Source organism: Alligator mississippiensis, chromosome 3 (genome assembly GCF_030867095.1).
Source record: "Alligator mississippiensis isolate rAllMis1 chromosome 3, rAllMis1, whole genome shotgun sequence".
Taxonomy (NCBI): domain Eukaryota; kingdom Metazoa; phylum Chordata; order Crocodylia; family Alligatoridae; genus Alligator; species Alligator mississippiensis.
This window is the reverse complement of record NC_081826.1, coordinates 278505899-278533104: the sequence shown is the minus strand read 5'-3', so window position 1 is coordinate 278533104 and position 27206 is coordinate 278505899. Positions and strand designations below refer to the sequence as shown.

Genomic DNA, 27206 nt, shown 5'->3' with positions numbered 1-27206 from the left:
AGTAGGCAGAACATGGTGCACGCTCTACACTTGTGATGCTTTCTATAGTCTCCAGTGAAGTGTATGATAAATCCCTGAATAGAGTTAATTCAGTAAAACCTTGAGAAAGTAAATCAGCTGTATCACTTTCTTCAGTGAACACAAACATACAGTCAGTAATTCAGCTGTTTCCAAAATATCGCTGTTTGAAAACGCTCACCAAACAAATAAGCAGTGAGCTTTTACATAACAGTTTACATAAAAATCACAAATACAGTAGAAAGCCAGTATAATGCCTGCATAATATACAGCAGCAGCTGATGATCATATCACTCTGCCTCAGTGATAAAACTTGACAATTTTTTCACACCAAATACATATACATTTTCCAGAGCTAAGCTTTATTTTTAAAACTTCCTGGCTGTATTAAACCTTTTGTAAAAATTAACCAATAGACATTTTCTATGGAATTTTTAGAAAGAACTTGGGGAAAAAAGGCATTTAAAAATTATAGAAAATCAGGGTTAGAAGGAACCTCAGGAGGTCATCTAGTCCAACCCCCTGCTAAAAGCCAGGACCACTTCCAACTAGATCATACCAGCCAAGGCTTCGCCTACCTGGGACTTAAAAACCCCACGGATGGAAATTCTGCAGCCTCTCTGGGCACCCTGTTCCAGTGCTTTGCTACCCTCATAATGAGAGAGGTTTTTCCTAATATCTAACCTAAAATTCCCTTGCTTCAACTTGAGACGATTGCTCCTTGTTCTGTCATCTGCCACCACTGAGAACAGACTAGCTCTCTCCTCTTTGTAGCCACCCTTCAGGTAATTGAAGGCTGCTATTTAATACCTTTAACAATATTTATAGTCCAAACATTGGAGAAATGTCCTAGGGTATGAGAATGTGATAGTAATGCTAACCAGAAAAAGAAATAAACTAAACAGCTAACTAAACAGACAATTACCAAATCAGTTAAATAGACAGTAGACTGGCTTATTCTCATTTTCCAATCTGCCTGGACACATCCGAGGTAAAAAAAACAAACAGTGAAAATATATTACAATTTTTAAATCATTGCATTTTAGCCTAATATAAGAGCTAGAAATTAAAAAAAATAAAGTTCAATAAAGTCAACATTTTAGAGATTTTCTTAATTAGAATGTCCTGTTTTTACGCTTCTCATTGTCTGAAAAAATGTATTTGGTGCTGATGCCTTTTGTGCTTCATGACTCCCTGAATGATGATTAAAAAAAAATCTGTGTAAAATTCTCAGCAATGTTTCTGGTTGAGAAAGAAGTGTAGACAGTATATTTTTATATAATACTGCAGTTTGACTCTTGGAATGAGCACAGTCATAAATGAGAATTACGGCATCGTATAAATTATGTACAAGATAGATTGAGTCTTTCATTAAAGACTGTTTCCCTGCTATTGCTGGTTTATTCTATAGTTCTTTTTCCCAGTCTTATGTTGTAATTGCTTTAAAAAATAAATTAATAGGTGTAGCGACAGTTCTAAATTTTGAAAACTTTACTAATCTTTTGTATTATAACATTTCATAAGTTTTGAAGTGCATGCTTCACATATATTCATATTTAAGGCCCCTTTTCAGTAAGACACTTAGTACTTGTCTGGATTAGGTACATGCCTAAAGTTGATTTTCTAGTGTCACGTTTGAGTGGACAGTTTTCAGAATTTGCCAGAATTAAATATTCGTACTCTAGAAGGATTAACATGAGATGTTTCAGTATATAGGCTACTGATTTCATTGCGACTTAAAATTAAGCCAAATAATCAAAACTGGTTGTGTCAAAGTTACAAAGCACAATACGTGTTGGAAAAAATGGAAAGAAGGAAATCCAAATATTAACAGAATGAAAAATATTAAGAAAAAGGCAGCATGATGCCTTTTAGATAACTGGTAATACAGTTAGTTAGACCAGCGACTAGACCAACTTTTACCTCTCTTCGCTAATTTTTTTCTTACTTGTTTAACTTCACTGTTTAAAGGAATGATCCTTTCTCAAAGTGAGGGTATTTATAGAAATAAAAGCCAAAAAGTTGGGGGTTTTTTAATGTTGGGTACTTTTTTTGAAAACACAAATGTCTCTTTTCTTTCCTGTACTTGGAAAAAAATAAAAATAAATTGAAGTTGTTGCACTGTAGAATTCACCTAGTATTCTAGTAATAAACTTGTGTACATATGCATTCTTTTGTCCAGCAGAGGGCTCTACTATTTTTCATGAATGAAACAGAAACGTAAAGAAAAAAGTTAAATGAGAAACTGAATGAAGTGGGGTTTTTTTTCTATTTAAAGATAATGTGTGAAAAATATGAAAGTCATATTTAATGTGATGTTTGTTTTCACAACTTAAAAATTGTATTGGCAATTTCTGTACATCTGGTTAATAGGTATTTGTATTACCAGGAAAGTTACCAAAAGTTTTTTATTTTTATGGAACATGTTGATTTATGCAAAACTATTAATTGAACAATGTTATATTGGTTTATGAAGTTAGGAATACATTTTTATTTATTATTTGCATGTTCTAGTTATAGGCTTTTATTAGCGCTCTTGATTTCATTTCAAGATATTCTCTCTGGAATGGCCTCAATTGCAAGTAGCCTTATGTAATTAAATTTTGTACTAGTAATTGTCCTCTGATCCACTTTTCAGTATTTTATTTATTGCAGGTCTTTTTAAGCTAGTGTTCTTGCTTATAATATACATTACCATCACTGTTTTTTAGGATGGTGATCCTTCCATAAGAAATGCTGCATCATTTTCTTTAAGATCACCACAGTCGGTATGCTCTCCAGCTGGAAGTGATGGAACCCCTAAAGGTAGGTACTCTTACAGTTAAAACACATTGAATGTATATATTTAGTTCTTATTTTTCATAGTTATAAAGAACAGATGACTTATAGCTATGTAGTTTGATCTAATTAGTATTCTGCATTCAGGTAAAACCAAAGAATTTAGACATACTTAATGATATTTTTAATTAAGAATTTATTTTGATCCCCTGTTAACTGGAAATCTGTGGATGTCCAAAATTTGACCTAAGGTATTTTAAAATACTACTATATCTTGAGGATATCAGGATTCTAAACCCTTTCCACACTGTAGATTAAAATGTGTTCTAACAGTCTTATTTGTTCTGTTTGACACAATTGAAAAGCACTGCATATCTTGAGATTTTAGTCTGCACAAAAATGTCATAGCATAACATAGTTATTGTATCAATTACAGTCTAACAAATTGTTTTTACGTAACGTAATAATTATGTTGGCTAAAACCTGTTTAATCTCTAGTGTGGATGAGGTTTAAACATATTATCTGATAGGAACAGAAGGAAATTTCAATTAAAAAAAGAAAGAAAAAGCTCCACCCTTCAAAAATAATTCTTTATACCAAAATCCAAAATGTACACCCCTGTCTTTGATTTTGTAACAGTAATTAACTAAGAAATGAGAAGTGGAGTACATAGTTTTGATGAAGAGTGGAGGATGATGTCAAGTTGTTCATATTTTTGTGTACACTGTCTAGACAGAGCAAAAATGGTTTCTTCTGCTTGAGAATTAGTATAGCATAAAGCATGTTTAACTATTTGCCATGTAGAACAGGTGGAATGGTGAGAGAGCTCAAAGGATGGAACAGAGAAGGGATCCAGACATTTGCTAAAATGATTTTTCCAGTTCTTTGTGATATACAGGTGTTTTGGGACAAGTAAAGGTGGAGGAGAGAGGGACCTTCAGGGCATGAGTTGTTTGTGGCCTTGTAGAAACTGCAGCATAAAGAATTTATAAAACCTTGTGCTAGGTGGCAAAGATTGGTGCCTTTATGAAATGCAGAGTCCCCATCAGCAGAGCTGTTACTGTTAATTAAGTATAGTGGCTCCAGGAGTCCTTACCACAGAAACAGTTGTCACATGCCAAGAATTTTCAAATAACTTAGTTGATGAAATTCCTTCCTATTGAACGTTTAAGGTAGAATCATACAGGTTGACTTGTTTTAATCAGTTGTAATTTCTTACTGTCGTGGAAGTGCTGGCAGACCTTCTGGATGGTACCTGTATATTGGATCCATCCCTCTCTTGGTTGATAAAGTTTAGATAGAAAATACTTAGTTACTGGTGGAGGGCATTTTTAAGTAGTTATGATTTTAAGCCTTGATTGAGACACCAAGTCTTAATACTGAGAGTCTTGCCAAATGCTTCTCGCTTGCTTTTTCTTGTGCTCTCTTGCTCTCTGCCTTTTAGCTAAACATAAGGAAAAGGGAAAAAATAATTACAATATTACTTGAACCCTCATAATCCCAACAGTCTGTTTTTGGCTGGGTGTAATATGAAAACTGATTGACAAATCTAGTGATGAGTGAACATTAAATTTCACATTTAAGATTTTTGATTTTATATTTACATGACAACATTTTAATGGATCAAACTTTGGCAGAGTTAGAGAAAGTTGTTTTCACAATAAGCTGTAGTTTTGCTTTGAAGGACTGAAAAAGAGTAGTATCGGACATCTAGTCGTCAGCCCAGACATGAGAGGTACTCAATGGCAAAAAATTTCTTAGATGTTAATGTTCCCATCACTATTCCGTGAGCACCACACAGACTTTGTATATTTATGTTCATAACACCTTTGTGGGGCAGGGCAGCAGTACTATCACCATTTTGTACAAGAGGAACTGAGGAATTAGTCCTAGTTCTTCAGAATCATTTAGACATCTAACTCCTGTTGGTTTTGAAGGAGCTGAAGTGACTTCCCATGGCCAGAGGAAGTCTGTGGAAGTCTCTGGCAGAACAACAATTACTCATGGTGCTCACAAATCAGTAAGAATTATTTCTGATTATTTCTTATTTCTTCTCCAGGATTCTGGACCATTCTTCATCTCTAAGCTATGTGTTCCCACTCTACCTAAGTTTGCCAAAAAGTTTGTAAAAATCTTGGTGGTCCATTCGTCTGTTCATTGATCCTGGGCTGTAGGTTTAAGGTTTACAGCCTTGCAGCCTTTGGTCCAGGATGTGTAAAGCCATACAGAAAAATATGTAGTGTTAATTTTTGTAGTTTTGACTTGGAGATAACACTGAACTCTGTATACTTCACTGGAGCTGGTGTTCAATGTTTAGTTATGATAAAACTTAGGTGATGGATGTGCAAAAGTAACATTTGTAGGCTGGGGGAAACGTATAAAAGAAATAAGTTATATCTGCTCTTTTGATTGTGTTTTCCACTTAGTCCAATGGATTGATTTTTTTTTTTTTAATTAATTAATTTATTTTTTTTGGTTAAGATATGTTTGGAAGCATATCTCATACCACAAATACCAGAGGTAGTTCTCATTTGTCCATGAGGGCCTGTGGCTTTTTCATAATTTTTCTGTTTTTGGTTTAGATTCTTTCTCCAACCAGACAAATGAAGCAGCTTTTACCTGTTAACTTGTCTACTTTTAAATTTTGAAGCAATGGTAAAAAGTATTTTCCTTTCATTCATTAATCCAAGTAGGATTACTCATCTGGTTTTCTCCATTCATTTCTTCTACTCCTACTAGAATGGCAGTGTCAAACAAAAATGTTCCATTTAGTAAGGGGTGTTTTTTGGAGCTGTTCAATGTGTGGACACTGCTACCGTTGTTCCTATTCTCTGGTCACTCTACCAAGAGACAGGGGCTCAGAGTTTCTATGACTTGTCACACTTTTACATGTACCTGTCCTTTATATCAGTTGTGAGACCTCTGAAGACACCTTTTCAAAGGTCACCACCAAATTTTTTTAACCAGGCTGCTCTTACGAGCTAATGACCTTTTCAGATTATGTTGAAAAACCGTTCTCAAAACTCCATCTTTAAAGGGAAAAATTCTAGGGTATTACCTGAGGATATTCATAAAACAAGAGTAATAATTGTAATATGCAGCTGTTTTATGTAGAACGTTTCATCTGGAGATTTCAAGGGTTTACAAATGAGCATGTTTTCAAGTTGTTGCCTGCAGGGAGTATTCCCTTATACTATCTTCAAGCATTTTTATTGGCATTTAAGACAGGCCAGAACTCATGATACATTTCTTCTGTGGACTAAAACCCAAAACAGAACAGCTATATTGTCTTACTGTATGTCTCTCTGTCTCTGTGTCTCTCTCTCTCTCTCTCTCTCTCTCTGTCCCCCAGAAAAGGTTTTAAGAAAGAATATATTCTTGATCCTGACCTCTGCCACAGTTTTAGCCCTTTCCACAAAGAGTCTTTTGAATATAACTGCTCTGAGTCAGAGCAGCAGGACAGGATTTTTTCCTCACATGTGAAATCCTGGGGAGGGCAGTGGTGTTCACTATAGAACATTGTGAGTGACAATGAAGAACAGATATATTATATCAGTAAGCAAAACAGAATTTGTTCTCCTCCTGTCTCTTTCCTTATCTTATTTCTTCCTCTTCCCTAATAATTTATTTAGTGGGAAGCATTAATTCATTCTGAAGGAAATTATATTCTATGAGCTAAATTCTGTAAAATCTGCCTATTGTCATAAGAACAATTTTAGCATTTGCTTCACTTATATAATAATAATAATAAGAAACATCTAAAAATCTCTGGCTGTCCAAGATGTGGAGATATTAAACAGGGTAGTTCAAAAATAAAATTCCAAATGAGGATTTTTCACTTCCATTACAGTAAATCTCTTCAGATCTTCTGACATTGATGGACCTGGTTTATTTGAAAATATTATTCACCTCCTTGTTATCATAAATTTCTCTGCTTTACCTTTAGAAATTACCATTACTTATACAAAATATTTCCTGTGCTATGACTGTTGCCTCTCTCCCTTCAAGAAAGTTCTGGAACTCCTAACAGCCTAGCCATGAAGCCTAAGGATCCATGTATACCCATGCTAAGACAACTTACTCGTGAGTCTCTCATCCCTAGGGATCTGTCAGGAAGCAAAACAGAGCAACCTGTACTTGCTTCAAGCACATAAGTGTGTAATCTACTTAAAGAAAAAAATTCCTGAAAACTTTTTGGAGGATCATTTCACTATGAATCAAGACAAACACAGAGTCAAGAGTCTTTCAAATACAGAAAAATTTTGACAAGCTCCTGGTGTTGATCTGACATGCTGCAGGATGAATGAACAAGTATTATTGATCCATCTTCATCTGTTTGAAGTGGTCTTCTGGTTTCTAGGCATAGAGAATACTCTGGGCAACACAGCATGCGAGAATGCTTCAAGAATTCCTCTTAGGAGCTGGGAACCAATTCCAACAAGAGAAGCAAAACAGTGAAGATATCAACAGAGTGATCCATTATTTCTATTCATGGAAATAGGAAACCCACATAAAGATAGGATCATCTCTGCACAAATCTGAATCCTAAATAAATGTTTTTCAGGATTTTGAAATGGACAGGCCTCGTGCATCACAACAAAGAGAATTAAGACCAAGCCAGACTTTAGAACATCAACTTAGCGATAAGTAATCAGCATAATTATTCCCAAGATCGTTTGAGAAAAGAATGTATTGGAATTCAGTTAGAAAATGGCAGATATGATATATTAAGGGGTAGGAACAAGAAATTTAAGTCTAAATGATAAAAATATGTTTATCATCTCCTGGGCAGAAGCTCACTTGGTCCCTGTTTAGATGATTGACCGAAAAGTGGTACTGAACACACAAGCCTTCTGAATCAACAGGCAGACCACAAACATAGTTACTAAACCTTGAGGTAGTCAAGCTACTTCTGGAGCAAATTAGCTAATCCACTATTCGGTGGTCCATGTTCACATTCAGCTGTAATATAAAAGATCATAAATGGGAAATGGAGCAGATATAACAGGAAAAAGCTATTTACAAACTATGAACTCATTTTTTCTAAAATTTCTCCCACCTTCAATCCCTTCCTCTCCATATTGCAAGGAGTAGTGACTATGATAAAAGGAGGCCATGATCACCATCCTTACCCCAAACTTGACAGGAAGGCAGTGGTACTCAAAGAATGAGGAGACATTGCACAAGCCTTCCTTCATTCTTTTCAGTAGACAGTATCTCCTATGATGGTACCTGCTAGGGCTGTGCGAAGCTTCAGGTGCTGATTCAGTTTGAAGGAGATTCGGCCTGATTCGGTGGCCGAATCTCTGAATACAAATCGAATCAGGGAACCAATTAAAAGGTCCGAATCGATTTGAAGCTGTCTGAATCGATTCAGAAAAGATTCAGAGAGCTTTGGCGATTTTCAGGCAGTCCCTGCCAGCTCCAGCAGGAAGCTGCACCTGGACTCAGCTGGTAAATAGGGGGTGGAGGAGGGGGGAGGGGACCATGGGGGGGATCCCCATCCCGTGCCTGCTCCCCCAGTTCCCCCGACCCCTGCCTGGCTTCAGTTCCCGGCGCTTTAAAAAAAAAAGCCCCCACTCACTGAGTGCTGCCAGGCGGGGGGGGGGGTGATCCCCTCACTGCCCCATGCTGCATGGGGGGGGGCTCTGTCACCAGCCCCCACCCGCTCTCCCTGCTCCCCCACCATGGCTGCACCACCCACCCTGCTCCAGCCCTTTAAGAAGAAGAAGAAAACCCCCGCTCCCTCCCCCACCCGGACTTGCCAGCTCCTGCAGTGGCCTCAGGGCTTTGGGGGGCTCTTGGAAGAGCCCCCTGCATGGTGCTGGGCAGTGGGGGGCAGCAGTGATTGCCCCCTGCCAAGCAGGAACTAGTGAGTCTGAGGTTTGTTTGTTTTTTTTCCTTAAAGGGCCGGAGCTGGGGCGGGCAGCATTCCATTGGTGGGGCTGGGACAGTGAGGGGCTCATGACAGAGCCCTCTATGCAGTGGGGGGCATTGGGAGGAGGAAGGATCTTTTTCACCTGTCAGCACCTGGTGAGTTAGGGCTTTTTTATTTTTATTTCTTTCCCAAAGTGCTAGGAGCTGGGGCAGGCACTGTTGAGGCTGGGCGAGCGAGTAGGAGATGATGGGGCCTGTGTGATTTGGAGATTCAGCTGCTGCTACTGAATCAGCCAAATCAATTCAGGACAGTGATTCGAATCACTGTCCCCAGAATCAGCTGAATCCAAATCTGAAGCAAATACTAGCCACTTCTCATAGGCGTAGTACCTGCCTCTGCATCATATTTTGGGTTATCTGAGTTTAAAAGCTTAGGGCATGTTGCTCAATAATTGAAATGGTAGGGACACTCTTTCCAATATAACGTGAAGGTTCTTGTATTCACACAAAAGCCTTTTTGGCTTGAACTTTGGACAAAATAGTATTACTGGTACTAAGATAGAAAAAATCAGCCTGTGGAAGTCAGGCCTTCCCACTCCCTTAATTTTTTACAGGGTGGCCCAGATTTGAAAGTATTATCTATCTACCATTGTTGCATATTTTTGTGCTAAAACCAATTATTTTAAACTTGGACATACCCATACCTTGTGGTATCAAGATTCATAATAGCAACAATCCTGTTTCAACCCAAATCTTATATCTCCTACCTGAGATTTTGACCAGTTCATTCAGACAGTTGGCATCTACTTCCCTATATTTCTTTTCCATTAAAACATTTCATCTTGGTCTGATTCCATTAGCTAGAAAAGTTTCTGGAAATCTGTCTTCTAAGAGGACATGAGCCTTACTATTTCTTGTATCAGAAAATATTGCTGTTTATGAATCAGAATCTGTGAATCTGTTTATAGTCTAGAGTTATTCTAAAGTTTAATGCATCCCTCCATATGTTACAAGTAATTATTTTTACTAATGCTTGCACACTTGAAACATCTTGGAACACATGATTCGTGTGAAAAGAATGGTTAAAACTTTTCTTTAAAAAAATAATCAGTTCAAGGAACTGCATCTCTTTTCCATTTCTTCTTACCCAAAATGTCTGGGTTTAACAGTTTCTAAAACATTCACAGCCAACCGCATCAAGCCCTGTATTGTCAAGTCTATATAGCTGAGACTAAACCATTATGGAAGGGATCAGCTCAGTTATGGCAGTTTGGTAGAGTTAATTGTTCAGCACAAAGAAAATCTGTGAATCTGCCTCTTTCTTGTTAACTGCTTTATAAAACACTAAAACTACAACTATTGCAGAAATGTCTTGTAGCAAGAAGGTGCTGCATAGTATGGTCCCCAAAATAGTTTTGTTTATGCTACTTTCCAGAAAAGGCAAAACTTGTTCATTTTTCTTATCTCCCATCCTACTGCTTTCCCTTATTACTTGTAATATTCCAAATGTGTGTGGAGTGGGCAGGATACAGAATTTTGAAACTTTTTCAAAATTTTTTTTGAAACTTGAAGGAAATTTTCTTCCTAGGAATGATTTTGTCCCTCAAGTCTCTTGGCCGGAGAAATCCTTGCACTCTTCAGGCTACTCCTCAGTAGAAAGACCCTGATACTCTACTACTTGGCACATTGTGTAGTTATTTGCTTTTTACTATAGCAAAATATAAAATGCTACCAGATCAGTGAAGTACTGTTACACTTGCTTTGTACTGGTATAATGGCTTACATAAAGTTCAGGGCAGTGGCAAATCACGTTAATATCATTGAATAAAGTTTAAGAACTGAGCATTCCAGTTCAGCTTAGAGACTGCTCATTTGGAGCCAAAATATAAGGTTGGGGGGTGGATATGAGTCCCCTGGGCAAGTTTCAGTATCCTGTGGTATTTGCAGAAAGAGAAGGAGACTCCATGGCTGTGGCACTTTACTTTAAGCTCATTGCATTCCCACGCTGAGCTCAGCACATGGTCAGAAGAGGCAGAGCCTTAGTTGGACCTGGCTTGCCCGACGTCTGTAAAGATCGGGCGCTTCAGCAGGCTTTTTGGTGCTTTTAGCTAAAGCTGATGGAATCAGGTTTAGCTAATAAGTGCCAAAAAGCCCCACTGAAGCGTCTGATCTATACGTATGCTGCAGAGCCAGGTTCAAGTAACACACTGCTGCTTCCGATAGTGTGGTTTGTTTGTTCTTTTTAACGTCTGCAAGCAGCCCATGTGTGTAATTAGAGGCAAGCTCATTACTAGAAAGCAAATCAACAGGCAGCAATTTTCTCCTAGGGATGTGAAAGGTTAAATGATTAATTGTTTAACTGGTACGTCAGTTAATAATTGGCTATCTTACTGGTTATTGCTTAGCTCAAGGTGGGCACAGTCTGGCAGGGAAGGGGGAGGATGGGTGCCCAGAGGAACCAGAAGGTGGCGGGGGGAAAGCAGTGAAGGGGACTAGTGCCTCAAGGAGGCCGCCGGCTGATTTTGCAGGCAGATTTCAAGGGTTTGTCATGCTTGGCCCCCCCCCCCCCCCATGCCTCTGGCCAAGGGGCCCTGTTGGCGGCACCCCTCACCACTGATTGGCTGTGTGGGCTATCATATGGCTCCACCCCCTCACCACTGATTGGTTGCGAAGGCTGTCCATCATGCAGCCCTGCCCCTCACTACTGGTTGGTGGAGAGTGGCGGGACTGCATAATGGGCAGCCCTCTCAACCAGTTAGTGGTGAGTGGCATGGGTGGTAGCCATCTTGGGATCCCCAGCAGCTCCCCCCCCACCTCTGTAGACTGCACAGCTGGATGGCAGCCAGCATTTTATTCTCAGTAAGTTTTCTTTTTCTTTCTTTCTTTTTTTTTTTTTCCACAGATTTCAGATTTTGTGTTTTCCACAGCATGTGTGAAATCATGATTTTGGTAGGTCCCTACCCATAGCCTAAGGGGAAACAGCAGGTGACCTAATGACTCATCAGTTAAGCAGTTAGCTGCTCCTTCACAAGAGTTTCCTCCCTCTCAGCTCCAGGCTTCAGGTGGGCTGCATTGTCTGGCTGGGCTTGCCACCATCCCTACCCCCCATCTTGTCAAAGGGCCCCAAAAGCAGGTTCCAGCAGCAGCTGTGTCTGAGCTTCTGTGTTATTAGTTAACCATTTAACTGATGCAATTAGAGGAAGTTAAACACATTTTTAAACTAATATTTCCATCCCTACTTTCTACTGTACATAGTAGCAAGCTAATTTTTTGTAAATTCTGAGGTTCGTAGGTAAAGAGACCAATATCAAGAGTTTCAGGAATTATGTGATTGAAAACAGAACAAGATATTCATGGTGTAAAAGCAAGGACTTTGGCTTTGGGGGTTGACTTTGGCTTTGGGGGAGAGGGTCAAATTTGAAAAATGCTAGGAAGAGAATTGGAGAGATTTTATGAGTTTGGACATGGAGAGAGGAAAAAGAGCATCACGGATAATCCCAAGATTGTAGGCTTGAGTGACAATATTAAATTGTCAGTCATGATCAGAAAATGGGGGGAAATATATTTCAAATATGATAAATCCAATTTATGCCAGATTCAGTGTAAGGGTCAACTACATTGGAGAGACTAAAGCATAAAGGTCTGGAGGAAGGAGGAGAAGCCGTTGGTAAGAGAGAAGCACTTATATTTGAATGTTGACCTTGCTGCACTTACCCTCCTTTTATCACGTTTTGGTTGGTATAATTACAGGATGCTGTCTTTGAGGAAAGTCAGCAGAGCAGTCCAAAACTTCAGCTACTGAATAAAGCTGTCAGCTTGCCTTCAAATATCTCTTGCATGCTGAAGGACTGACTTCCAGTTATTTTCTGAGTGCAGTTCAAGATGTTTTCCAGTAAACATCCAAATGTTTGGAATACTCTCTGCCTTTCCAAATGGTATCATAATACCATCACAAAACTGTCTAAACTTAAGCCAGCAGTCCAAATGGAATAGCCTGGAAACAGGATATTTTAGCTTTGGAACCATGAGTTCAGAATTGTTGACTTCTACGAGATGGAGCGCATCTTACCTGTTCTACTAAGCTTTTTAGTGTTGCAGAAGATTAGTGGAACTTATGGGATTTGAAAGAGATTTTTAATTTGTGATGACCTGGAGAAGTGTTTGTAGACGATGTCCACTGAAGGTCTTTTTTGGAGATCTGTAGAGGTTCTTAAGGCTTTGGGAGGAGCACTTCTTAAAACAAAAAGAAAATAACTTGTGAGAAGGAAGAAAAAACAATGGAGGAGGAGCTGTAATAACATAAAAATACCTTTGGTCACTTGTGGACAGAAAACATTGTTTCCATTAATTGTCAAATGAGAAGTGTAATTGGGGTGGGAGGAATGCTGAGGTCAACCAATCTAAGATAAGAAGGTTGCAAAAGAAATTGTTTCGTTCAGCAAGAGAGAAAGGCAGGGCCACTCTCCTTTTGCATATGAAAAGCTTCCTAATTTCATCTTTTCAAGAATATTAAGTAGGGAGAACTCTGGCTGGTGTGACTCATTTATGTGTTTACATTTCAATTTATTGCATTTAGAAATGCACAGCTATATAACTAGTGCCTGTCTACTGATCATCATTAGGTCTTCATCACTGAACATTTCTGAGGATTTAAAAAGCCTTCAATCTCCTCTTCTGTTGCACATCTACTTTTTATTAACCTCAGTCTCTAATGCTGTGAACACATAGGCACCATATCAGATATTTTGACCACATATTTGGATTGATGCCTTCTCCACTTGATGTGGATTACTAAAATAAATTGTTAGGATATATGGGCATCTTTTGCTGCAACTTATCTGAATTACATCTGGCTTGAGAATGATGTTTCAGAAATCCCTTTTTTAGACTCTTTATAAGCACAAATATTTTGTAAAGTACACATCTAAATGATATAGGTTTTATTTAGTGTGTTTTTTATATAAAAACATGAAACAACATAACTGTTCAGTTTTTTTAAATTATTATTCTAGGATCAAGACCACCTTTAATCCTACAATCTCAGCCTCCACCTTATTCATCACCTAGAGATGTACCCCCAGACATATTGTTAGATTCTCCAGAAAGAAAGCAAAAGAAACAAAAGAAAATGAAGTTAGGCAAGGATGAAAAAGACCAGACTGAAAAAGCTGCAATGTATGATATCATTAGTTCTCCTTCCAAGGACTCCACTAAACTTACGTTAAGACTCTCTCGTGTAAGATCTTCGGATATGGACCAGCAGGATGATATGCTTTCTGGTTTGGAAAACAGCAATGTGTCAGAGGGTGATATTCCTTTTAATGTGCAGTACCCAGGACAGACTTCTAAAACACCCATTACTCCACAGGATGTTAACCGCCCGCTAAATGCTGCTCAGTGTTTGCCACAGCATGAACAGACAGCATTCCTTCAGGCACAACAAGTGCCTGTTTTACAACAGAACACTTCAGTTGCTGCAAAACAGCCTCAAACTCCTGTGGTACAGACACAGCAACCGGTTTCACAGCAAGGAACTATTACGCCATATGACGAAGTAGAATTGGATGCATTGGCTGAAATTGAACGGATAGAACGTGAATCAGCCATTGAAAGGGAGCGATTTTCAAAAGAAGTGCAAGATAAAGGTAAAAGGATTGTGTGTGTGTACACTCTATATTCATCTCGCATCGTCACACAGTTCAATTTCTATTCTATTCAGTTCTATTTTATTCAATATAGGTTCTTATATTGGGTCTCTGTTTAATGCGTGGTATCACTTTATTTGGAATCCTAAAAACATAGAGAGTCAAACTATAGATTATTGGCTTTTGGGTCCATCCCCCGTTTCCCCATTAAGAAATAAAATTCAATTTTTCCTCATTTGGAGGAACTTTTATATTAGATCACAATATAGTTGACGGTGCCTATGATGTTACTAGAATTTTGGTGAGACCATAAGATGACACTGAATTAAATTTTGTATTATACATTAGATAATTGATTAGTTATAAAATGAAAGGATTACTTCTCTTGCCTACTAGATAACTATCCAGGTATATAACTTTTGACTTCAAATTACAATAGAACTTCTTTTACATCATTTCTGTTTCAATCACCAAACTTTGGATGTCAAAGATATATTAGACCAGAATAGTATTTTTTTTTTTTTTTTTTTAAGGACATGATATGACTGAATAATAAATACTTATATAGTATCTTGGATATTTGATCAGATGAACATCTGTGTTTATGCGGGATTATACATTCCACAGAAATACATTATACAGTAATTTGTTATATTTTAGTGTTCCATATCAAAGAGGCCAGACTAGTCTTGATGAGTTTCCTTTTCCATCTTTATTTAGAAACTGCCCTTATCAGTGGCATTGATTATACCTTCTTATTTCAAATTTCTATTGCAAAATCAACATAGTAAAATAAAATCCCACATCTTGAAATTCAAAATAATTTGTGTGCGCATATTAGATAAGACTAAACCTAAATTTTGCTAAAAGACAGTTTGTATGGCATCTTTTTAACTTTTGAAGACAGCTCTTTTTAAAGGCTAGTGCTAGACTTCAGGGGAAAGCCTTCCTGAAGTGAACATGGCAATTTCTGACTCTGAAATACAGGCACAACTGGACCTAAATTAAGCAGCATTTGAACTGGCTGCTCCTTTTTTTTAGTTGGAACAAAATTTAATTTTTATCAAATGCCATCTTAACCACCTGCCAAGAGAGAGCACAACTTTTCCCCCTATTTAAGCAACATTTCTTTTAAGCACGGATGTTCACACATACATCTAATCTGTTTTATTAGTTGATCCCAGGCTTTTTTAATCTCAGAAATGAAATTAATTAAATCTTCTGCTTTTATTTGGTGATTACATTACATTCTATATATACACATTAATGCTTATGATCAGCATGTGGTGAAAAATGTGTGCTCTTCTCAAGGATCTCCATCTTAATTTTAATAACCTTTTTTTATTTAAGAAAATACTTTTCTGAATGGCTGAGTTGGTATACCTTTTCTACTAATTTTATCTTGATTTTTTTAGGATTTTCAATTTATCTCCTAACCTTTATTTCTTCATGAATTGCTTCCATAGGGAGATTCCCACTCTTGGGATGTGCCCACCATGCCTTTAGCTGAGAACCATCTAGAAAAGCAGTGTCTTTTGGGGTTGCAAAACACTCTTCAGCAGCTCCCAAACATTCAGAGCGAAGTTATAGAAGTGGACTGCGCCACTCCATTGCTTCTCCCTTGTAAATCACTATGGGTGCTGAACTACCTTCGAGAGCACTTTGCTCCCTGTACTGTAGATTTTTGTAAATAGTTTTGTTTTTGTGTAAATGTAGCATTGTTGCGGTTGATAGTTTTAACCGTTTATGCAGTTTCATGAAAACTTGTATGCCATATTCTGAAGGTGTTGTGGCATTACTTGTGTTTCCCTAGTTCTTGGCTCTAATTTCCCCCTTCTGGTTTTGTTTGACTGTAAGCAAAAATGTGAAGGCTTCTGTTAGCACTTGTATTGTGATGCCAAGATAGGTACATGAAATGGTTCTTGTGCTTGAGAGCGGGTCATTTTTCAAGTGCTCTATGTGCATGTAGATTTACTCCATAGGATAAGGAACATGAACTGGCGTGTGTTGCCATAGCCCTTTAATCATACACCTTATTGTCTGAAGGTATGTCTACTCAACAAAGTGAATGTGTGGTTGTAGCCTGTGCTAGCTTCCTCTAGACAGCACAAGGACCAGTAACAATGAAGATGTAGCAGTGTAGACATTAACCTGTGTTAGTAATCAGAGAACAAATTCTCCAGGGACCTTGGAAAATGTGTCTTTGTTGCTGGCAAATGCCAGAATCCATGATGCCACTTCTTTAATACTACTGTTACTCAAACCACCAAGGTTAACCCAGCATACATGACAAATACCCCTTCATGTTCCTGGGTAAACATACCCTGAGTTGTCTGCTATCACACCATCTCCAGTATAAAGAACATTGGCAGGAACTGTTATGAGCTCAGTCATCTTTTCTTAGGCTTCTTTAAAAGGAGGTTATTTAGGAAGTAAAGTTACTGCAGTGCTGTGCTGCTGCAGAAACGTTCTAAGGTTTTTCATAGCCATGGTTTAATTCCAAGGCATTAGGTGAATAGAAGCATATTATTCTGAGGGTCATTGAAACCATTTCTTCTGGAGAACAGAATGAGAACTCCTCGTGGAGATTTTTCTCAGAACTGTCATAAATGCCACTCCTTGAAGAAGACATGCTGAAGTTCTTTATAAAGACTGACAGAGCTGTCAGCTGAGGATCTGCACACTTGAGAGATTATGGCAGTGTCCTTGCACTGAGTGCCTCAATTCTAATGACTAGTATTAGAGGAATTAGCTCCTTTACAATGAAGCTTCTTCAGGGTGTGGAAATGTCAATTTCAAATATATCAGTGGAGCCAAGGTATCTCAATTGTACCTCCTCTTGGTATGGAAAATCTTTTTGGAACCAAACAGTGGTGGTTGTTCTAAAAGCTGGTATGATTGACCTCAGTTTTAGCAGAATTGGACAAGAAGAGTCACCTTCCTATTACCCTATCCCTCCCACATCAAGGACGTCTTTTGGATTACATTTCACTAATCTATCTTCGTGGCCCAATGGGACCTTGGATGAAATGGCCTTTTTTGGTGGGCAGTTTTTGTCATGACTTAAAAATACTAAGACATTTGGGAAATCCTGCAATTCCATCTTGTTTCCTGCTCTTGGGAAGAACAATCCACCATCTCCTCCTCCTCCTGCCTAGAGAATCATACAGTACTGTGAACAAACTTGTCAGTACCTGAAAATACTTATGAGGGGCACCAGTTGCACAGGTTGATGGAGTGGAGTGTGACAGACCTTTTGTTTTTGGTCTCTCCAGATAAATGTCACAGCTGCCTTAACCTTATCACAACTCTGTCAGCACTGTTAGGTCATGTCCTCTCTGTTGAAAAGATGGGAGTGATGTATAATTCATCAGATCAAGCCAATTGCTGTATATCAAGGTTATCTGAGTAGAAAGCATAAGAAGTAACTTCAGTGGTTCCTGAAGAACTCAGTAAGAAAGAGTGCCTCTCATGCCACAAAGATCAGTGTGAACTGACTTTTTCCATGCTCAGGTACAAGGATAGACCAGCATGTGTTTTTGGACAGCTGATGACGGTGTAAGCTTTTACTCCATGTTTCAACTGCTCGTCATCATCCGGCAAATAAGGAATGACAAAGCTGAACCTATTTATCATATTTCCTATTTATTTATCAAACCTAAGTATCCAGATTTCCTGTTCTTCTTGGGACTATAATCAAGTTCTCCATTCCAACCCCAGTCTTTTCTCTTAATGTTTTAAAAACATGGTATTGAATGTCCTAAGGAAGTACAGGAAACCTTGTTGCAGTTCCGAAAAAATTAAACAAGGAATACTGTTCTTGGTTATGAGTAGCATTTTCTTTGGGTTTGAGAGGTAGCAGTTTAACTTTTATCGAAGTCTGTTGCTCAGACTGTTTCATTTCAAAGCATCTGTTTGTCTCTTGCCACTTTAGGATGAATGTCAGCTATTTTTTTCATACAGTCCTACAGTTCAGAGTTCATTGATCTTTAATCACACTACCCTTAGTAATGTAAACTTTCCATATCAACAGCTTTTTATTTCTTGAGATTTAAATTTATTACTACAAGATTACTGGTGGCATCTTCATAAATCTTTTGGTCATTTATACCTGAACACTGCCTTTCTGGCTAGTGTAATGTGAACCAGGGGATAAACAGAGGTTTTAAATGCCTTACCTTCTTTTTACATTTTAGATGTTTACGTCAAGGCTATTTATGCTTTCCCCCCCTAAACCAGATATACTACCTAAATATATTTTTAATCAGTATTAGTAAGAGGGCTTTAAGATACTGTTTAGTTTAGAAAAGGGAAGATAGAAGAGAATTCTTAAAGAAATGATCTAGTTACTTTTAGCGATGAAGGGAAATAATTTGTGTTCAGAGATTTTTAAATTGCAAGAGAGTTGGAAGCCCTGTATCTGTAGGATTGGGTGTTCATTCTGTTAAATCCTACGCCATATTCAAAATATTTTATATTTTGTGTCTATCGTAGAAATTATGGAATTTTGTTTCTGCATATGCAAAATATTGTTCTCTGTGCTCAACAGTTTGGAAGAGTGGGCATGTTACCTTCTCTTAATTGTTGACATTTCCTTTGAGAGGTTCATTTCCCCAGATCTGAGAGATTTGGAGGCAATTTTCAAAGAAGAAAACATTACTTACCAGTAACTGCAGGTTTTGGAATAGATTGCCTCTTATGATCCATTCTCCCCACTTTTTTTTGGAATCCTTTTATGGATTCTTTGAATTAGTGGAAGAAATTAAAGGTAGTTAGGGCTACCAGTATTATTTAATAACTTTTCTTCCAATATTTGGATCTGTGAGGGGGCATATATATGTCCCCAATGGGCGCTTCCTTTATAGATGGTTCCAAGCCCATAGCAGCAGAGGCACACGTCCCAAGAGTGTGAATCTGCAGGAGCAATACACTCACAACTCCAGTTATTGGTAAGTAACCATTTTCTCTTTCCTTTTATGTTGTTAGCAAAAAAGGAAGAAAAAGAAAAGAAACCAAAACCCCACCAACCACCCAGCAATAAAAGAAACATTAAGAATGGTTTTGTATACATATAATTTAATATTACCTACAAATTAGATGCCAAAATGTTAGTTTTACCCAGTGTATTACTAGTGCATACAAAATAAATGATGTTGCTATACTGTATATTCTCCATGATTTCCTTAAAAAGGAACATAATATTTTAGTATTTGTACAATTGTATATTATAAAGGTAGAGTCATTAATAGAAGAAAAAAGTTGGAATGAGACATCTAGGTCCAACATAAATAAGAAATAAGTGGTTCTTTATAAAAAGCATCTTAGTTTTGCTTTTTCTATATATCCTGCATATGTGAAATGTATGCTGAAAGGTAGCTTTATTGTAGTCTGTATTTTATATCGTTGTACAGTAGGTGGAGCTGGTGCTGTATTGTAGCATTCCTAGTGGAAAAAAAAGTTTCCTGCCTGTTTCTGTAAGATTTTTAAAAGTAGACAAAAAAATATATCTATCTATCTATCTATCTATAGATAGGTAGATAGATACAGATATATAAAACATTTAAAATTCAGTTCAGCATCTAAAAATACGTAGAATAACTCTGGCAAAGGTAGGTAATGTTATGGTCCACTTGGAGAAAATGCTTGGAGTTCCTATTTTTAAGGTGAAATAATAAAACTAGCAAAGAATACATATTAAACACCTGTACATTTAAAAATGATCAGTGTAGATCTGTTGTCTCTGGCCAGCTCTTGCTTATGACTTTCCCTTTGCTCTTGTATAATACTGAAATAACCTTTGAGATTAGGTGCTCCAGAGTAAAAAGTTTGTTGAATTATGCTTATAGTGTTTTAGACCAGTTATGTATGTTATGTAATTTACTACACACATATCTGCATGTGCACACACAAACATACAAATTAGATGTAATATAGCATATTAGCAGGACAACAAATGGGGCTGGACCTGATGATCTTTTGAGGTCGTTTCCAACCCCTAATGTCTATGAAATCTATGAAATGGTACGTGTAGTATGTACTATATCTCCTTGACTACTTTTTGGATGAATAGAAAAAAGAATATAACAGAAGGAATTGCTAAATGAATGTCGCTTATTCTTTGAACAATCATGTATAACAAACTAAGTTATGATAAAGAGGTGGAATAAGGAGTGCTGGTGCTGTTTATTGAAAGATTTTGAAACTTAAGGTGAACATGCTGTGAGTTGTAACTGGTTGGTGGATTCACTGATATTAACATGGTAGATGTTAAGTTATTGTCAGGATTCAAAAGTCATTACAATTAGTTAAGTACACGTATTTTCTAACCTAAGCTACGATGTCTGAATAAAATCAGTAGTCTTTCATAGGAATATTTGGTAAGGAGCTTACAACACTTTAACAATAAACGTCTAGCAGCAAATATTTAAGAATAATATGCCACTTGCTTTTTCTGTGTGCTGTTTATACAAGCTGAAGGATTTAGATTAGTGTAAATCAGGCTTTCATAAGTAGTTCAGGAATAAATGTGTGTTATTTTTGTCAAGGATATTGTCTTCAAGGATTTTACATTTTTCTGATAAAAGTGCTAGTAGTCAATCCCAGTTAAAACTTTAGGTGCTGTCATGTTTTTCTTTCCGATTTTCTTCAATTCAAAATAGTTACAGTAGGTTCTTCAGTATTTGTGAATGTGTAAAATGATTAGAAAATAGTTATTAGCTAAGTGATCACATGGCTGGAGCCTAACATTTCACAATGATAATGATAACCTTCTTCATGAGGAAGATTAAAGTATGCTGTTTGTAAAACTGTTGTTAATTTGAGAGAGATTTAATAGGGGACTGCAGTTCTTGGAGTTGACTGTCATTCTTCTGTGATTTTAGTCATGCTATTTTTGTGTCCTGAAGTAAATTAACCCTGACAAATTAGAGTCGCATGTTATTCAGTTTGATGGAAACTGTGAATCACTAGGCTTCCATGATAAGAAACATTAATGATGCCTTGTTTAATTTTCAAATGCTATTAATTACATGACCATTCGATTACAAACATGTTAAAAAATAAGTAGCTTAAGTTTCTGCATTTCAGCAAAATGACTCTGAACCTTATCCCCACCTAAAACAGATCTGTGGAAGACTGCAGTATTCTTTCCTGACCTGTCATATCTAACAATAGTAATAATGCGGCATTCCGCTTCCTTGTGTAATTGTGGGAGGAGGGAAGAGAAGGGAAGTCTTTTGGCTCCATGGTAGAAATTACCCCCTCCCACCCCCCCCTAAGTTTCTCAAGTTGTCTGGCCCTGCCCTTGAACAAAGGTAGAATTAGGACTCTAGTTTGGTGTGTTTGGATTACCATTTTGTTCTGCAAAGCTTGTTATGCTGTACTCATCACTCTAGTGTTTGAGCCCCTTCTGATAGTGCACTTAACATTGGGACTGATTTGTCATGGTTTTTGTTTTCTCTTTTCCCCAGTGGGGAGGAATATGAACGATGGCATTTTGTTGGTAGGATTTTCATTTTGTTTTTTGAAATTTAATCTTTTTTAAATAAAAGATACTTGTTTAACATATAGCAACAAGCTACAGTCAAAGTAGTATATCTTGCATGATGAATAAAGGGCAGTCATATTGGTGATGGTCCTTAGTTCCTAGTGAAATTTATTCTGTTCTCAGACCAGCGTGTTCAGGTTCAACTTTGGCCAGCTGCTGTTCATCCATGAGTTGATCTTATTTATGTCATGGACTATCTTGCTAATGCTATTTGGTAAAGGATAAGTAGAGTTGTATGACTGGCATATTGGCAGTGCTTGGTGCACTGATCAGATAATATGGTCTTGAATGGCTAATTGAATGTAAATCTAAGCCACCAGAATGGCCTTCCTTACTTTCCAACTTCTGGTCCTGAACATGTGCTCATCCATGTGAATACTGGAAAGAACTTGAGAGAAAATTTATCTGTGAGAGAATGCACAAGTAGGGCATGACCTGGTGGAAGTACAGCTTCATAGCAGTACTGTTTGAATCACTGCATGAAGAATTCAAGCCATTTTACTCCATTACTCTGGACCATCTCTTTCAGACAATTTTTCATGGCCAATGTAGTGTCCTGGAGAATGAGAATGGATGTTTGCCCTTTTCTACTGATGAATTAACCATTAATGCCACTGTGGTGGTTTTAGTTCTGCTTGCTATCTTTAATCCAGATTGTGCTAGGTCTAGAATAATAGCTTAAATTGGTTGATCTTATAGTTGGCTTTTGTTTGGATGGTCTATGACCTTGACTCAGAAGTGGCTGGTTTAATACTGAGCAGTAGTATGAAGGTATCATGGATGAGTTTCTTCAGCATCAGGCTAGTATGATTAAAAGAAGAAGGGAGTGATAGAGACAAGAGTAGAAGCATATTTCACTAATCTGTTCCAAATGTTAGGGTTTTGTGAAGTACTAGGCTAATCTAATTATATATCATTAAAAATTAGGTCAGTACTGAAACTGTCAGTGTAGTTCCAGCCAAGGATCAATGCTATAAAATCAATCTGTTTTGTGATGCTGAAGAGAAATGGAGACACAGTATGCAGTCTTGAGCTTCAAGTCCACAATATCATCAAAACTGAGAAAAGAAGTAAAGGGAGATAATTCATGTATGGTAACTCAAACTGCTTAACATCTACAGATCTTAGAAGCCACCTGAAAAAGTATTAGAGAGCACAGCCATTGAACTTAGATTGCTGTTTGAAATAGCAGTATAAGTTTCTCTCCTTTTGGGCTCTAACTTTCTATAGGCGTTTACAAAAGATGTTGGTCTCTTAAAGAACAGCATAAAAGTCTAACCATTTTTAGATCATCATACTCATCAGCTTCATCTCCCAGAATCAGCCATGCATCTGGATGTGTGCGTTGAATGAAAGACCAGAGAAGGGTCTTTAATCTGGGCTGAAATGAGCCAAGTCACTTTACTCCTATGCCTTACTCAGTTTTTGGGTACTCTGGTATGTTTGAGAGGAGAGGATTTTTTGTGGTAACTTTTATTGGACCAGCTGTATAGATAGGAGAGGTGTTGGACAAGCTTTAAGGCATCAAGTGCCCTTCCTTAGGTCTAAACATATGGTTGAAACTACGAAAAGAGTTAAAGGGGTAATTCACTTACGGTAATTCAAACTGTTTAGTATCTACAGATTTAAAGATCACTTGAGCTTAGACCTGAGGAAGGAAGGGTGCTTGAAGCCCGAAAGCTTGTTCAGCTGTTCTTCTAACCATACAGTTGGTCCAGTAAAAGATAACGTGCAAAATCTTTGTCTCTTGTACCTATCCTGGGCAATCATGGCTACGACACACTAACCCTACTACAGCTATGCTGGTATGGATGTTCTTCAGTTAGTACTGGTGACTAGTAGTCCCAGTAAATAAATAACTGAAGATATTAATTATAGTTCCAAGCATGGAATAACTTTTGTTAATTGTTGCACACCCTCAAAGGTTTCTCAGTGATTGCCTAATTTCAGATGTAAAACACAAATCTTCACAAGTCTCCACACATTAAGGGCTTTATTGAGCTTTTAGGTGGCTCCAGAAATAATAGTCTAAGGAGGAAAAAAGAAACTTGATTGACTGATTGATAGATTTCCTTAAATTCCAACTTGTGGTCCAGTTGTGTGTTGTTCCTTACAAAAAAATCTTGCAATGTTATATTTAATTTAACCTAGTGGCACAAAATCTTTAATGCTATATGGACAGGTTTCTGATGATATTCCTTGAGTACAAAACCATATTCTTTTCCTCTGCACACTTCCATGTAAAGAGAACATCAAAGTAAATTTGCATAGCAGTAAAGGTGCATACCCAGGAGAATAGGTATTTGAGTCATCACAAGCCTGCTGCCAGACTTATTTTCTTCTTCTAAAAACAGAAATTGACCAATGCTTCATAAGAAAAAAGGATCCAGAAGTAAATAATTTGGATACACTATCTCTGAGGTAGTCTAAATACTTCATCTGTGTTTTCCCACCTATTACACTGATTACAAAGGCAGTTAAAAATTGTAAAGGAGTTAACCCACAATGATTCTGAATTGCATCTTATTGATGTCAAAGCCCTAGCTCTCGTATTTGATTATAATGAATCTGTTCCTTGTCTTAACCTCATGACAGGGCTCTGGACCAGTATCTGGATCTTTAGAAGCTAAAATGGAAATGTTAATCTCATTGATCTTCTAGCAAAGATTTTCAAAGAAATTTCACTAACAATCCAACAAAGTTAATGAAATTAATTGGAGTACTTCAGTTATAAAAATTAATTAAGCCGAAGTCTATAAGATGAACATCTCTTTAATTCTTTCAAAGTTCAATTGTCTCAAGGAGATTTATGCAAACCTGAGTGCACTTGACTGTGAAAAGCTCATAAGGTTATCAGGGTAGCCCTATTTTTCCATATTTTTAAATTTTCTCCATTATCCTTCTAGTAATCCTCAATTTATCCTTTTGGAGCCTAATTTAATTCCTTAAGACTTTATAAAGCCATTCTTAGATACCCCATTGTCAGTTTCACTCAATTTCATATTTTGAAAGTTGTTCTTTTGTAGTAGTCATCAGTACAACTGGAAAGAGTTTAGAGTTGACTGCATACTCACCATAGCTTCAGTCTACTTTTAACCAAAAATGAGTTGTACTGTCTGTCAATCCTGCCTTTTATGACCTAGTTCAGTATGGCATTTTCACTTCCCTAAAGTGGTAGTGCCATTCTTTTGCCATAAATCTAAACATCCAGTAGAGACAAAACCAACTGGTGGCACAAGAAGACTGGCCAGGATACAGCGGAACATATCACGAGGTCTATAGGAGATTCTTTATGAACATTTTGCTTTAAAAAATAAGGCTTTGAATGATTCTGTTACTAACTGGGTAACAGAGACGTATCTGCAAGCAGTAATATTGGCTTCTCAGGAACATCAATATAAAACAATCCAGTCAAGCTGAAAGATCTCTCAGGTTATGTATAAAGTACGTTAAGTTGTGGTGTAGTAATCTGTTTGTATATTGTTTTGGAACTACAAGGTCAATATCCTGGCAATCCAAAACAAATAATATTGTGAGGATGTTCAAGTATGGAAGATAAAGGAAAGGAAAGTTTACTTCATTTGTCAGTATTTTCTTTTGAGCCCACTGATCCCTCACTAAAAGGCTTTTTTCACTGATGTTTTAACTTCCCAATGACTTTGGTTTTAAGTGTCAAAGCCAATGGTTCTCAAACTTTTTAGACTCAAAGCACCCCTTGTCAAACTTTTGGCACTCATCCATAACTTTTTTGTGTGGCACCCCATTTCAAAAACTATTTATTATGTTGCTTACCTCCTTGTAGAGAGACTAGGCAGTGGGGATGGGGGAGAAGCTAGGCAGGGAGAGCCTGAACCTGCCCTTATCTGTTTATCTACTCACAGCTCTAACCTTAGCCTGCCCTTATCTGCTCCTCTTCTCACATTTCATGTTGCACCCTTAAAAGGCTCTCATGGCACCCCAGGGTGCCCTGACATGCTGCCTGAGAATCACTGGTCTGAACACATGTTGTTTTTTCTTTTTTCCCAAAAGGTCATAAATTTATTTCTTAAAGGTCTTTTTATAAAAGATTTCTTTTGGCATAATTATGAAATAACATGTATAACATTACATTTTTCGAATCTGGAGGTTGTCACTCTGGAAGCTTCTGCTGCTTCGCACTACTTAAATCCTGGCATGAAGCCAAACAATCTCCTCTGTTTCCATTCATAGAGGAAAAATGTCTCTTACTATGACTTAGGCATGGAGATTTCAAGAAAGATCTCTCATTCAGTAGCTTTTAGGTAGGGAAGCTATGACCTCCAAAGCTAAAGTGGGTATTTTTTGCTTTCAGAGCTTGTTTCTAAAGTAAGGAAAGCCAAACTTTCTCACTTTCTAATTACTTAAATGAAAATAAAAAAGAGCTTTTTAAAAAATGTCCAATGTTATGTATGTATTATATAACCTTATTTATCTTTGTCTATTTAGCACTTGACATTTTATATCTGCTTGTCATCTCCGCAGCAGCCAGGAATTTATATCTGAAGTTAGATTTTTAGCAAGCTATAGGGCCTTATCTAAAACAATAAAAAGAAATATGAACAAAAATAAAATAGAAATGTCTGTTTACTTATTGCAACTGACCAGCTTGTTATAGCTTGCTCTCATATTTAACTTTGGAGAAAATTCTTCTGGTTCTTCAGGAATTTTACAAAGACTATAATTCTATTTCTTTGCAGATTATTTAATTTTTACCTGTCTTTATTTACCCATCTGATTCACTTAGATTTAGGGAATTAACATTTTAATGTGCTTTTCCTCTTATAGTTTGTTTCTCTCTCCACCCCCTTTCTTTCTTGTTCGTTCTCTCTCTCTCTCTCTCTCTCCCCCTCTCTCTCTCTCCCTCTCTCTCTCTGTTGATGTAGAGTTGAGTATCCTCCTTATAAAGAGACTGTGGGTGCTGCTGGAGGAAACAGTGAACAATTGAAAATCTTGATGTGAATTAGCTTTTTTTTTTTTTTTTTTTTTAATAACTGGATTTCATGCCTATGTAAGACACAATTGCCAAAGTTTAATAATTCCTTTGGGTCTAAAAGCAAGTTCTCTGATTATAGGAGAGTACTTGTTTTGTTTTTTTTTCAAATAAGACCTATTTGACAGCATAAAGTATGAGCTTTAGTAAAGGTAAGGGTTTTAGTTTCTGTGATAAACTAAACTAATTTTTATATATAACATTTCCTAGTTGAATGGATGACGTAAGTGTCTAAATTCTGTTAATTTACATAATTACAAGATGTGTTGCCTATTTTAAACCCAATTTATTCTGCACTCTTTTTACTGTAAAGTGAAATTATAAATGTAGAAC

The 27206-nt window shown here is 37.2% G+C and overlaps 1 protein-coding gene across 4 annotated transcripts in view; it reads left to right on the top strand.

Moving 5' to 3' along the window:
- The window catches only part of NIPBL (NIPBL cohesin loading factor), a 218838-nt gene that overhangs the window by 118512 nt on the left and 73120 nt on the right, over positions 1–27206 (top strand). For 3 of the 4 annotated variants that reach the window (XM_019495977.2, XM_014593996.3, XM_014593998.3), the window contains exons 8-9: positions 2730–2823; positions 13687–14319. In XM_019495977.2, coding sequence (XP_019351522.1) covers positions 2730–2823; positions 13687–14319 — 727 coding nt within the window. The remainder of the gene's footprint in view (positions 1–2729; positions 2824–13686; positions 14320–27206) is intronic. The other variant, XM_019495976.2, reaches the window with a different exon arrangement.